Source organism: Monopterus albus, unplaced genomic scaffold (assembly GCF_001952655.1).
Source record: "Monopterus albus unplaced genomic scaffold, M_albus_1.0 scaffold81.1, whole genome shotgun sequence".
Classification (NCBI taxonomy): Eukaryota; Metazoa; Chordata; class Actinopteri; order Synbranchiformes; family Synbranchidae; genus Monopterus; species Monopterus albus.
The window spans coordinates 1,387,393-1,401,297 of NW_018127961.1; the positions used below are offsets into that span (position 1 = coordinate 1,387,393).

Below are 13,905 nucleotides of genomic sequence, written 5' to 3' on the forward strand. Positions count from 1 at the left end.
CACCACCCTGCAGGTCGATGCACAGTCTTCTACTTACCGTATGTACAATTTCTGTTCCTCTTCAGTACCATCCAACTCGACCAGTCCAGAAGTGAGTCCCAGTGTCCGCAGCCCGGTCCTCTTCTCATCATCTCCACCACTGACTGTGTTCCCATCCGAAGCTCGACACCCGGTCCCTGTGTTACTCGACTGTTCATTTCTTGGTCACTTGTTTTACACTGTAAATAAACTTGCACTGCTTGCATAGAAGTCAGCCACCTTGGTCCGTCAATTTTTGTGACTCGCTCACTTCCGTGTTCGAGCCTTCCTAACACACTCTCATAAATATCAGTCCTAAAACATGGTTTACCACAAATTTAGATAATTATAATTAAATTATCAAAATAACCTGTAAATCCAGTAAAGTTATTAGCATTTAAATTTTGTTATATTACAACACTAAAAAAGTAATATTCCAGCAGCTTGGGTGTCAGAAAATTACTGTACAATTATGGAAAATAACCATCTTCAAAGAACACACTAATTTCCCATAATTGAAGTACAGTTTTTCTTTCAATCTTAAACAAAATCTTGTGTATTTAAAGGTTTTCATGCTATGAATTACATAAAAAAACCACACAAATTTATTGCTACTGATCATTATGCACTTAAAGCATCAAGCCAGCAGTGTTCAAATAGAACAAAACACCAGGGGCAGGCTGGTGAGGCTATATACAGAGGGAAAGAAGCCACGGCATGCTCCTGCCAGAGGGGTGGCTTTTGTCAGACCACATGCAGACACTGGATTATGAGTCAAGCCAAGAAGCTTGAGTTTCCAGCTCAGCCTCTTAGCAAATGTTTCCAAGTTAACCTGCTCCTCCTAACACTGAGATCCTACTGTCAATGTTTAGATGTATGTGTCAAGTTTAGTGGAGGAGACAGAGAGGGAGCATCTGAGTGAAAGACACCTCACAATGAGCACAGAACACAGACTGTAGATCAGATTAAACACAAAATAAATTCACAGCAAAATCCCACTACAGCAGAGTAAACTAACTCTGGCCAGATGTCAGCCTGACTTGATGATTTGCACTTGGAGCAATCAGATGTGTGTTTGTCCATCTTTTCCACTGAATTGCTCTGGCTGAATTCCACACTGACAAATGTGTGCAGGCTGTTTCCTAGCTTGTTGGCTGGTTCAGGCTTTGCATCTCCAGTGATGGAGGCAGGGGGGTGTTAACTTTGAAAGACATCAGGTTCACCTTCTATTTCTTCTGTGTGGCTTGCAGTTAAAATTACTTAAAACAGCTGATTAGAAGACAGACCTGGCTGGGTTTTCTTACCATAAGTAAGAAAGATGTGGGCCTTTGTTCTGCAGAAGGATTTAAGTCCATTGTGGCAGAGAGTGAGAGCAAACAGGCAGCAAAATTAGTCTTGGTTACTGTACTCCCAGTGGTTTATTGTGATGGTTAGACTGTGGGTTGAACGAAGGCAAGAGGTTGATAAGTAGAGTGGGAAATTGAGTCCACATGGCTGTGAAAGCCCCTACACTCTATCACCTGTAACCCTCCTCTTCCTCTTCCTTCTTTCCCTCTCCCAATCCTTATCATATCCTCATTATCACTTTCAGATCTCTTATTGCCCACAGTCTTATCATCATCACCATCCTCCATCTCATCAAGTCCTTTCCAGCCTCATCTTCCTGCTCCTCACTCTTTTATTTCCCCTTCTATCCTCTCTTCTGCTTCCTGTGTATTGTTGCTGCTGCCATCTGTTCTCCTTCCCTTTTGCACATCTCCTTTCCTCCCTGCTCCCGCCAGGCTTCTGCTGCAGAGCAGACTGTTTTCTTGCCTGTCGAGGCAGACAGGCAAACAGATCAGCAGACTGACAGATGTCACAGGAGATGACACACAAGACTGGAGGAGCGGAGAAGCAGAAGATACAACAAAGAGTGAGAGAAGAAGGAAGAGTGCTACTCAAATTTGATAAAGTTTGGTCAAACCTTTTTATGCTTTTTTGAGGCAGAGAAATGTTTCTAAAAAAAAGATATGATTATGCTATCATAAAAACTGATGCAATAATGACCTGATATGTCTGGTTGGTTAAGTTACATAGCCTCAGGACTGGCTGCACATATGCTTACTGCAGGTGTTAATGTGTTGCATGGTGTCAGTCCCATGACTCAGGAACTTGTGGTTGTTTGGCAAGTAACTGGTTAATCAGTGATGACCACATATTGTTGGGATCTCAGGAAGCAGCGGTCCACAGACCGAAGGATACAGTATCTTGCTCAGACTCTGAAGTTGCCAGTCATGTGGACGCTTGTGATTTCAGTTAATTCAGGTGCAATTTTAAGTTTGAGTGTACAGGCTCTGAAATAGACACTAACATTAGCTGGTATCTCCCTCTGCCTGTGTGGCTTCTTTCCGAGTACTCTGGCTTCCTCCCACAGTCCAGAGACATGCAGCTTAGGTTGACGGGCGAGTCTAAATTGCTCGTAGGAGTGTGTGTGGTTGTCTGTCTCTACATGTCAGCCCTGTGATAGACTGGTGACCTGTCCAGGGTGGAACCCACCTCTTGCCCAATGTCAACTGGGATTGGTTCCAGCCCCCCCGAACCTGTTGAGGAATAAACAGTATAGATAATGAATGGATGGATTAGCTGGTATTAGCTAGCATAAGCATTAGCTTACACTGAGTTTCAGTGAACACTGCAGATGTCAAATATGGTGAGTTCTGAGCAAGTTCCGTGTATCAGCTCACCCAGGTGCTTTTTCTAATTGTATTTGTTTTTTGCGTTGCTAAATCACCATTTGCCAAAACTTAATTCAGAAATAAAGAAAAATAGTAGGTCAGGTTTTACTGCATTTGGCTGTAAAGCAGTTTTTAAAAAATCACTTCTTGTATTAGTCTTTTGGTCTATTACAGATTTAAAACTGCATGGGTTTACACTTTTGTACCAGTATGTTTGTGAAGCTCTTTAATCTAGATTACTTTATGAAAGAAACTTTATATATACTGCTCATAAAATGTGACTGTGACTTAACAGTATTGTGCAAACTATAATAAATGATAATGAAACTCTCTAGGCAAGAGAAATAGCTGATTTAAAAAACAGCCCAGTACCTATGAGGTTTTCTACTGTCAAGGTTCGGCATTGTCATAAAGGAAGTGTTTTTAGTGTTTTAGTGGATTCTTCTAATATATAATGACATGTCTTTCTGTAAAATATCTGCCTACTGTAACCTCTCATCATTTCTATTAAGCTGTCATATACAGTAGACCTCTTCATGCTTAATAGTGTTCTTATTAGTGCTTTTGTTCGCTTCCTGCTATTTTCTTCATCTTGCTTATTGAAGTATCTGCTCATCAGATAGTGGCAGAACTTGGGGGGCGTCGTTTGTCTCACCACTCTGTCTGGCATTTTCAAATCACACTAATTAACCTGTGTGTCTGTGTTTGTGATGAAGGGGTGGCGATCTGTATAATTTACCAGGGAAAGATAGGTTTACTGTTTTCTCACATTTTCCAACATTTCAAAGCATTGCTCTCAAATTTGTGTGACAGCTGAATGGGAGTGTTGCTGGAGAAGAAGAAAATGAAGTGCAGCGGAGTAGACAGGGGATGGTCTGAAGATGGGAGTGTAAACGTGAAGACACAACATGAGAGGATGAACAAAGAGGAGGAACACAGGATGGGAGAGTAGCACAGAGTAATCAAGCTGGAGAGGAATGGATAGACGAGGAGATGAGAGTGAAAGAGGTGGCTAGACAGATGATCACAGTAATAGAGGAGACAAAATGAAAGACGGAGAGGAGAGGCTGGGGAAGTCACTGAAGCTTCACTAATTGCCACTCACAAGAAGAGGAGTGGGCTCTTTCCAAAGAATGGTCATACTGGTCTGTTCTTTGAATCAGATCTCTGTTCCTAATCCAACCAGCCCCCCTCCCAACCCCACCCCCGTCTAGACAAGATGTACAGTGTCATGAGGTCGCTCGCTTGCAGCGTAGGGAAATCGGAAGGACTTGCACCAGAAACAGACCTCCAGGTGTCTGTCGTGTTGTACGTGCAGGTACAGACTGTGTATTAATTAAACATGGACGCTTCCCAATCCCAACCACTCCAGTTGTTGGGATGTCCAAATGTTTCCTTCCATTTTTCAGATTTTTGCTTTTATCTTCAATCAAACTAAAATTTTAAGCCTTGAACAAGAACAAGTCAGGAACAAAAACCAAAAAACAAAACAAAAAACAAACAGATACGCTCCTGAAAAGCAGTGGAGCAAATCTGGCTGAGTTGATTAGATGTGTAATCACATTAAGTAATGAGTTTGGCACGCAGGAGTCAAACTGATTTGTTACGATGGCAAAGATATTTGACTGCATATTTCAGTGGGAGTCTGGGTAAATCAGTCCAATTCTCTCAGCCTCACGTACAGTCCATATATAAAGCAGGACTTGTGTGAGAAAAAACATGAGATTATGTAAAGACAAATCCTAATTAGCGCTGTCTTGATTTTTTTCATTCATTTTGTTTCACAGATGTTTCAGTTCTCTTTCATGCCATGTATGTTTCTTAGTGACACAGCTGTGGATATAAAACCTCCAAACTGAAACATTTGACTCAAGCATGTCATGTCTGATTACCTCCATATTATTCTGTAGCCATCCTAATTGGACCGCCTGACATGAACATGGTACATAGCCCACATTTTGTATTGTATCTGGTTAATATTTCAAGGGGAGAAACTGAACTGTGCCCTGTATATGTTTACCTGTGCATGTATTCTACTGTAGAATACATAACCCCATGTTAGCTTTGTGGTCATTTGTTTAAAAAAATGCATTTTAACAGATGAAGTATGGTTCTGTTGATCATCTGATGGTAGCAGTGCACCAACAAAGGAGAGAAAGAAGACGACAGCAAAAGTCTTGTTGTGATTGACAGCAGTTGATCTGTGGAAATCTTGGAAACATTGTAGAACACTGTGTAAAACACAAAAGTCTCAGTAACAGTGCAGGAGCATGCATAAAATCACAGTCTGTTGCCCTGGTGCATATTGGGAGGTTTCCCTATGATGATACTCTTATGATATGGGACGATATTTTAACACAATTTTTAAGAAATATTCAATGACGAAATGTATGACTGGAAAATGTGTCTTTTATTTGACTGAAACTCACAAAATGCAAATGGAGCAGGTGCACTCTGAAATGTTTTAACTAATCATCTTGTAATGAATGTCACTTCAGTTCTACTGTCTGAGTATGAAATGCAGTAAAAGACAACAATATGAAAGCACGTCAAAAGGTTTTGTAACAAACTCAGCTGGCTGGCTTCTCATCTGCATGATTTCACATGAGTCTCTTCAGACCTTAAAACTGTGCATGAACGAGCTTCTAACTTCTAATTGAAGCTGTGTGTGACCCTCTATGTTGTTTTCACCCTCACCACATCATCCAGTAAAGGATGATCGGGATGCAGATGCTCAAGGGAAGAAGACTCTTTTGTTTACCTTGTTAGAATGAGCATTTATCACAACGTGGCCATATCATACACACCTACAGCACTCCTCGTGCAATCCCCCATCCACCGACCAACACCCCCCACATCAGGGAGTTGTGTTTTTGCTGGAATGTACCCTCACTTTGCTGTCACACTCCATCATACTGGATGCTGCTCCGGTTCTGTTATGTACTGATACCGCGAGACAGCTTTTGCCTGAATGAGAAATACGTTCACCTCTTAGTATCGTGAGAGCTTGTGTGACGAGATCTTGTCACACCCCTAATGAATAAATAAACTATTTTAGACTTTAAACATGTACATTACATAAACAATACCATTATTATACCTTCAGCATGCCACAGACTAACATTCAGAATATCTCATCCTGTGCTGCTTTGACCAGTGTTGTTGTTTTTGTTGTTAACTCTAATCTGTTTTTTGTGAGTCCCCCAGTATAGGGGATGTGCAAAAGTAAATTGCTGGAGTATTCCTTTAAGGCCCTCATGTGACCTGATATTGTGCTTTAGCTGGTCATACTCCCAAACTAATTTTCATTTAAGCTAGCGCAGACCAGTTGACGCATATTAAGCCTGAGCTCTCAAGTTGCCTCTGGGATTGGTGGTACTGTTTTCTAGCCTTGAGTTCCTCCCTGGTGTCTTGATTTTTCATGTCACATGGCTCTTGAAATGTTTTTCTGCATGATGATGGAGGGTGATTTTCCTGCACTTTCTGTATCAGCAATCAGAGAAAAAGCACTTTTGACTCTCAGAAAAAAAAAAACTAAATTAGAACTTTTATGAAAATGTATACCTGGAGATGACATGTGGTGTTTTCAGCAACACTTGTTGTGAACCGATCACCAGCTACTGCTTGTTAAAGGTTGTGTGAGTTTTAATGACAGTAATAACTCTGTTGGCAGTGATCAATTAACAATGGAACTTTGTGACTTTATTTAAAATGTAGTGTTTTTTCAGTAGTTGTTCAGGTGGAGGCTTTCTCAGTATAAGGGGTACTAAAGTAAATACAAAGTCTACCTAATAGCTTCCTCTTCAGGCTGCATTATGACTGCATAATTCAGATGGGGTCTTGATTTGCCACTGTGACCTGTTCATACACACTTAGTTATTAAACAATGTCCCACCCGAGTCCACTTTGAATGGTGTTGACTAATTGACTGTTGTAAAACCTGAAATGTGAAAAACTCACATGGTGTCTTTTTCCAGACACAGTGATGCTGTTACTCTGGATAATCAATGGGCCTGTCAACAGTTTTCACAGCTAACAAATTTGTGCACAGTAAAAACTGTTGACAGTGTAGCCTGTGGATTAAATGGAGGAGCTCTCAACAGCAGATGTTTCAAAACTAAAATATCTCTAAAATGCTACTGTGTTATCCCTAATCCCAAACAGTCGTCTCTTATCATGCTTAAGTCATCTTCCCCAAACACCATCATTGTCCACTTCCGAGGCTTGGAATTTAAAAGCTTCCCTTTTAAAAGTCTGTCTCTGCCATCCAAAGCGTGCATTAGATTGTTAAAATGAAAATGGCACTGCTCACTGTGCACCTGCTACTGAGAGAAGACAGACTCTGCTGAACTGCTCTCTGGGGGCTGAGGCACACTGACATCATTAACCTGCTGCCTGCTGCTGCTTATTTTATGACCCCACGGTTCATTTACTTGCACTGCTGTGTAATCAGGTGTAAAGAACCAGGTTACTTATGTTACATGCTAACATCATAATATGATCCACACTGGGATAACACTCATAACTGGGATGTGGATACAGGTGCTCCCTCAAGCATTCATGTTGTAGTCAGTAGGCTTAACAACAGATAAGCTTTAATGATGAACAATGATTGACACCTTGAAGTAAAAGGAAAGAAAGAATGTTCCAAACTGATTCACAGGACCAAAATCAGGATTCATTCAGACATTTTAAATAATAGTTATACTCTATAAATGCACATATTTACTTCTGGAATGACAGCTGTCAAAAACACCCACCTGTACTCTGTTACTGCTCTGTTCACACAGCAATTATGAGTGAATGACCTGCTGAGTGTATAAAAGCAGCCATCAGTTTCTGTTAATCCTATGACAGCAGCAGCAATGACTAATCTGTGTCAGTGACATTTAGCAGGTGAACCACAGATTTAAAGTAGGGGCGAAGCCCTCGGTACTTTGTTAATGTGGAGGTTAATGAATGTCTGAATCATATCCAGACCTTCGTGCATTAGTGCAAACAAAATTGTCTTTAGCCAGAGCTACTTACAGTATTTGTAAAAACATATAACGTGCTTCACTAATTTCAACGCAGGGCCAAATTGTGCACCGGAAGGTGTATACTGAAGGGAAACATACAAAACAGTAGCTCAGTACAGACATGACAGATATGAACAGAAATGTTATGGTGTAAGAATTACATATTAATAACCTAATGTTCCTTATCCATATGGATTAAACTGGGACAATACATAACAGGAACTGCTTGTCTTGTCAAATTTATAATGAACAGATGATATTGATGACACAGACCAGAAGATAAGTGAAACTGAATAAAGCTACATTTAAAATATTTAAGTATTATTAAGGTATATTAATTGTTATAAAATGAAAGATCAGAGACAAATGATGAGTCTTTGCAGAGGCACCAATTCGCATTGGGTACCAAAATGTCCAAAAAAGGTCTCTTGAGGACCTTGTTTATTACCACTGCTAACAAAATGTCTTGACTTGGAAGCGCCAGTTTCCAGCGCAGGGTTGGATCCCAGTACACTTACTGGCTAAGCTGTCAGTCAGACATGTTCTCTGGCCCCGCCCCCTCAGAGTCCTAGGGAGTAAAGAGGAACTCAAAGAATTTCAAACTTTTAAGTGTGTTTAGGAGTTGTTTAAAGCCCTCAGTGGCTCTAGAGAGAGCAGTGAGAAGTCACATAAATGTCTTCAACTGTTGTATCTTGAGTCAGCATCAGTTGGGTCCGAAGACTGCAAGTGTGAAAATGAAACAAGCCTTGTGTTGAAAGCAGTGAGTGAATCAAACCTCTGCACAATGTGCGGCATAAGAAAGATGTCATCTCAGGTTCTGTTGCACGAGTTCTGATTATATAAACTCTTCACTGCTACAGGATTTTACTGATGAACCAATAGAATACTATTTCTGATGTGTATCCAAATACCTTCTTCATTGCTTATAATTTGGAAAATCACTGACTTTAAAAATAAATTACTTTTGGGATTTCTGTTTAATACAAAAACCAGCATGCAGTATAAATATTGAACATACATGCTGTCATAAACCCAAACAAACCCTGCTAAGCTTTTTTAGAATAAATGACTATGCATTTGACTTTAACATGAAAGTTTCATTTATGTCCTTGCGTCTGCAGGGATTCCTACTTTGTGCAGCGGTGGTGTGCTCAGCGTGAGTGAAGCTCACAGAGATTGGCTGCACTAAACCACCACGCGTTCTAACATGGCCTTGCTTTCCAGTGCATTTTCACTGATTATGGTATAAAGTTCAGCATTAATATTTTCTCCAGAATACATATTTTTCACTTTCATATTGATAGGTTTGAGGTGGGGGTTTTCACTAGATAATCAGGCCCATTATTTTTTTGAGGTAAAAGAAGTGTTTTGGTAACAACCATGACAGGAACATATTATGGTTCGGGGCTATGGCACATTGAAAAAGCTATTTATTTATTTGTTGTTTTGAAGGGGAGTCCACTTTTTGTCTGTCCTTGTTTCTATGTGAACTCAACACATTAACTCTGCTTTGCGTCTGAGCTTAAAGGTAAAAAAAAAAAATCATTTCATATGACCTTGCACATTCAGAAACACAGATACAGGGGGAACTGCACATTTCAGTATTTGAGCATTTTGTTGTTTGTACAGTTTGTCAGTTTTTATACACGTGCTTACATGCATTACCATGGCAGTAACACTGACGTGGGCGGACATTTTGTCACCTGTTTTTTGTATGAACACCTCTCGTAAACATGTATTTTTATTGAAAATGTGGATATTTTTATTGCAGTTTTCAATCCCTGGTTGTGTTTGGTTTTTTTAAAGGATTCATACTTTGTGCTTTTTACCACAGAATCCTATATGTGTTCCACCTGTGTAAAAAGTAACTGCTCAGTTCCTCCAGCTGTCCTTAAAAGCAGTAATGACTTCCAAACTTTGATTAAACCTTTTGTTCACTTAGGTTGCAGCATGGAAGCTAAAATATTCTTTTCAGCCCTGATATCCAGACTGTGAATGCAGCTCTACTCACAAAACCAAACTTTGTGCTAAGAAATGTAATTTCTCTTTTTCATCCCCCTCTCTCTCTTCTCTGCTCCTCCCTGGCTGAACAGAGTGCAAGTTTCAGTGCACCAATGGGAATTGTTTGCGCCTGGGCTCGCTGATCTGCAACCAGTTAAATAACTGTGGGGACAACAGCGACGAGGAGAACTGCCCCGTGGTCACCCAGCACCCTCCACCGGGCATCTTCAACTGTGAGTGCCGCAGGATGATGCTGTACCTCTCTGCCTCTCCATTCAACAACACATTCCTTCCTCCATCCTCATTCTTCTCTCTCTACCTTTTCTTTCTCCCTGAGGTCCCTTTGTGGACCCTCAGTGAGCAGATGTGATGTGGATGCTGAGTAATGCACACCCACGGCTGTCAGACTGAATTGAATTTCCAGTTAAGCCTAAATGACATCAGAATCTATGTGTCCATGGGGGTCTTTGTGTTGCACATTTCACACAGGCTGTTGATGCAAATTTATGACCACACTGACACCGTATATGACTGTACAACAAATATGTGCAAATGTGTATAAACAAAATTGTATGCATGTGTGCTGTCCTTGCTTGTGTTTGTTTTGAAGTAGATGCCCATGCCTGCTGTAGTAGGTGTGTTCATGCCACAAAACCTCTTACGGAGGGGTAGGTGGTTATGGTATAAGTGCCAGAGATGGCGGTTTGCATCTCATAGTCTGGTTTTTAAATCAGGGCCATAATCTTTCTGTAATTTACTTTGAGTTGCCTACTTTGTATGGTTTTTGCAACAGCCAGAGGGGTTGTTTGGAAGCCACTGACAAATGACCAGTGACCAATAGCTTTACAGGTATGCATTGGATTATATGATACTTTGTGCCATGTAGTCTGCATTTTGTGCACTTTGTATTTATGAATTTTCTACCCTGTAGAAATAACCTTATCTTGCAATAGTTTGTCACTCATTGTACCTGTATGCATCTTTCCAAAATTGTGGTTCCAAGATATCTGTGAATAATGTCACTAAATAGGATGGGATAAACAACACAGTCCTCATTCTTCTCTCTCTACCTTGCCTTTCCTCTCAGCTGGTTCCTCTTCTGTTTTTCCTCGAGGTCTTTTTGTCAGCCCCCAGTGAGCATATTTGATGTAGATGCTGAGATCTGCTTTGGGCACAGGTACTCTAACCAAGCTAGGACCACGCCCTCAGTAATGAATGAATGGAAACCATGTTTGGCGTACTGCTGTTCGGGGGAAGGCTTCAGAGCTCCGTGCTGCTCCTGGGCACTGGCAGACCCCCCTACATGAAATGGAGATAGAGTGGCAAGAATGACTGAAATACTGTAGGGGGTTACGAAAAGTGGAAGCAGATGAGTGTCTTTCTTAGGTGGTTTAAATGTGGTTGGCAGAGGAAGGGGTGTGCGCTTTCGGGTGTGGTCCTGTTCCTGAACCTCAGATTAAAATCTCCAGTATGAAGTACAATAAGTTTATTTGTCAATCACTTTACACCCATCTGATTAAAGTTCCATGGAATCTGAGAGTAATATTGCTGAGTAGCATCGATTAAACACACAACTGTGAACCCCTGTGGGTAAAGTACAGGATTTTTCATATCCATCTAACACATCATTCCTAAAAGCTCTTCTCTTTCCATTTGTGTTCAGTTTTTGTTTAAATCTGTTTGCTGCTTTCATAAATACCCCACCGACCACCTCCTCTGCCTCCAACTGAGCAGGACCGTCCAGGGAATGAGATGAGAGTGTTCCCTCGACTCATCACGATCACGATCAATGGAAATGGAGAGAGAGAGGGAGAGAGAGAGAGAGAGAGAGAGAGAGGGTGAAGGACACCAGTGGCTGTCTGCCAGGCCGCTTTGATGTGCTGCAGCATTCTCTTTCAACAACTTTTAGGAGGAGTGGGAAAACTTTTTACAGCAGCACTTTCATCCTTGGCTCGGTGTGTGTGTCTCTGGCGAGTCCCTTACTTTCCCCTCCTTCTCTTCATCTCATCCCTCTCTCCCTCATTCATCTCCCCCACCTTCCCTACCTCAAATGTACTTCACCTCTCAAACCTCCCCCAACCTTGTTGTTTTGAAACTTTACCTTACTTGTTCCTCTTTCTGTCTACCCTTCCTGTCCTCGTCAAGGCAGGTGGGGGCGACTGTATGTGTGTGTGTGTGTGTGTGTGTGTGTGAGGGGGACTCATTTCCAGTGGATAGAATCCTGAGCCGGGTACTTAAAATATTTAGCTGTCTAGAGCGAATGTTAATGTAAGTGTCTGCGGCCAGCATTATGCGAAAGCTGTACAATGATTGCAATTTTCTGAGTTGGTGCTCATTTCTGTGAGAAAGGGAAGGGTGAAGGGAGGGGAGGAAAGAGGGGAAAAAAGAAAAGATAGGGAGATTTTGCCAAAAAAGAGTGGCAGGGGATTGAACAGAGTGCAGACAGACTCAGGAAGAGGAAAGCCAAGGAGGAGCTGAAAATAAGACAGGGGCCAGATAGAGACATGAAAGAGAGAGAAAAAGAAACATGGGTTGAGGAGTAGAAAGGAGAGGAACAAAGTTGGAGACAGAACATAGAAGGGACATAGAAAATGTTTCTGTGGTAATGGAGTTTGCCATCTTGTTGTAGCCGCTGGCTGTTGCCGTGGCGGTGGCAGACAGATGGATCATGAATACTGTCTAGACACACTGCAGCCTGATGCCCTGTGCCTCACTCTCTGCACCACTTCCTCTCCTCGCATGTACTTCACAACTGCCAGTTGAAGTTTAGCATAACATTAGAGGCATAAAATTAACCTGGAGAGACTTCAGGTGATTATGCTCTATTTTATTCTAAGAGTTAAATTTCATTAAACATGCTATTGAATAGCATGTAATGCTCATCTGACAAGACACTGATTTGTTTGAGCTTTTCCATGGCAGACATTTTAACTCATCACAGCTTGGAAAACACAGGTGTAACTAGAAACATTAGCATTAGCCAGCCAGCATATGCACAATACCACAACCCCAGAAATGGTGTCCCTCAAATCAAGGTAACCATTGTTAATGTTACTGACTACACCCTGCTTTCTCTGCATTGACTGGTACAATATCTGCTATGGAAAAGATCTTTGTTGATTCAAGTGGAATCATAGTTAGTATCATCCAAGGCATTATCCGACCATTAAAGCTTGCTTGAAAATAAGAACAAATACATTCTGAAAGGAAAACTTAAATTACAAGACAGTGCTGAGTTTAATACACTTAGGAGATTTGCTGATGCAGCCTTGATTAGTCAGGTATGACCAGTAGATTATGGTGGATAACAGGGCTCATAATAGCAAACATACATTAAATATTACAACAAACATTATTGAGAATCACTTGAACTCCTTAACTGTGATTCCTCACTGATTTTCTCCAATTATACTTGCAGTCTTCGGACCCAACTGATGTAACTTCTTCTTTTTTCGGCTGCTCCCGTTAGGGGTCGCCACAGTGAATCATCTGTTTCCACCTAACTCTATCGTCAGCATCCTCTACTCTCACACCAATTAACTTCATGTCCTCTTTCAGCACATCCAAATACACTATATTGCCAAAAGTATTCACTTGTCTGCCTTCACATGCAAATGAACTTGAGTAGCAACCGATTCTTAATCCACAGGGTTTAATTTAATGTTGGCTCACCCTTTGCAGTTATAACAGTTTCAACTCTTCTGCGAAGGCTGTCCACAAGGTTTAGGAGTGTGTTAATGGGAATTTTTGACCATTCTTCCAGAAGCACATTTGTAAGGTCAGACACTGATGTTGGACGAGAAGGCCTGGATCGCAGTCTCCGCTCTAATTCATCCCAAAGGTGTTCTATCAGGTTGAGGTCAGGACTCTGTGCAGGCCAGTCAAGTTCTTCCACACCAAACTCACTCATCCATGTCTTTATGGAACTGGCTTTGTGCACTGGTGCGCAGTCATGTTGGAACAGGAACGGGCCTTCCCCAAACTATTCCTCAAAGTTGTGAGCATGAAATTGTCCAAAATGTCTTGGTATGCTGAGGCATTAAGAGTTCCTTTCACTGGAACTAAGGGGCCAAGCCCAGCTCCTGAAAAACAACCCCACATCATAATCCCCCCACCACCAAACTTTACACTTGGCACAATGCAGTCAGACAAGT

The 13,905-nt window shown here is 41.4% G+C and overlaps 2 protein-coding genes across 2 annotated transcripts in view; both read left to right on the top strand.

The window, feature by feature from the left end:
• Positions 1-13,905, top strand: part of LOC109963851 (low-density lipoprotein receptor class A domain-containing protein 4) — a 253,798-nt gene that overhangs the window by 128,922 nt on the left and 110,971 nt on the right. The window contains 1 exon segment of the mRNA XM_020606735.1: positions 9,844-9,984. Within this exon segment, the coding sequence (XP_020462391.1) occupies positions 9,844-9,984 (141 nt within the window).
• LOC109963850 (melanocortin receptor 5-like) overlaps positions 9,930-13,905 on the top strand; it is a 174,091-nt gene continuing 170,115 nt past the window's right edge. The window contains exon 1 of the mRNA XM_020606732.1: positions 9,930-9,984. The gene's annotated coding sequence lies outside the window, so the exon portion shown is untranslated. The remainder of the gene's footprint in view (positions 9,985-13,905) is intronic.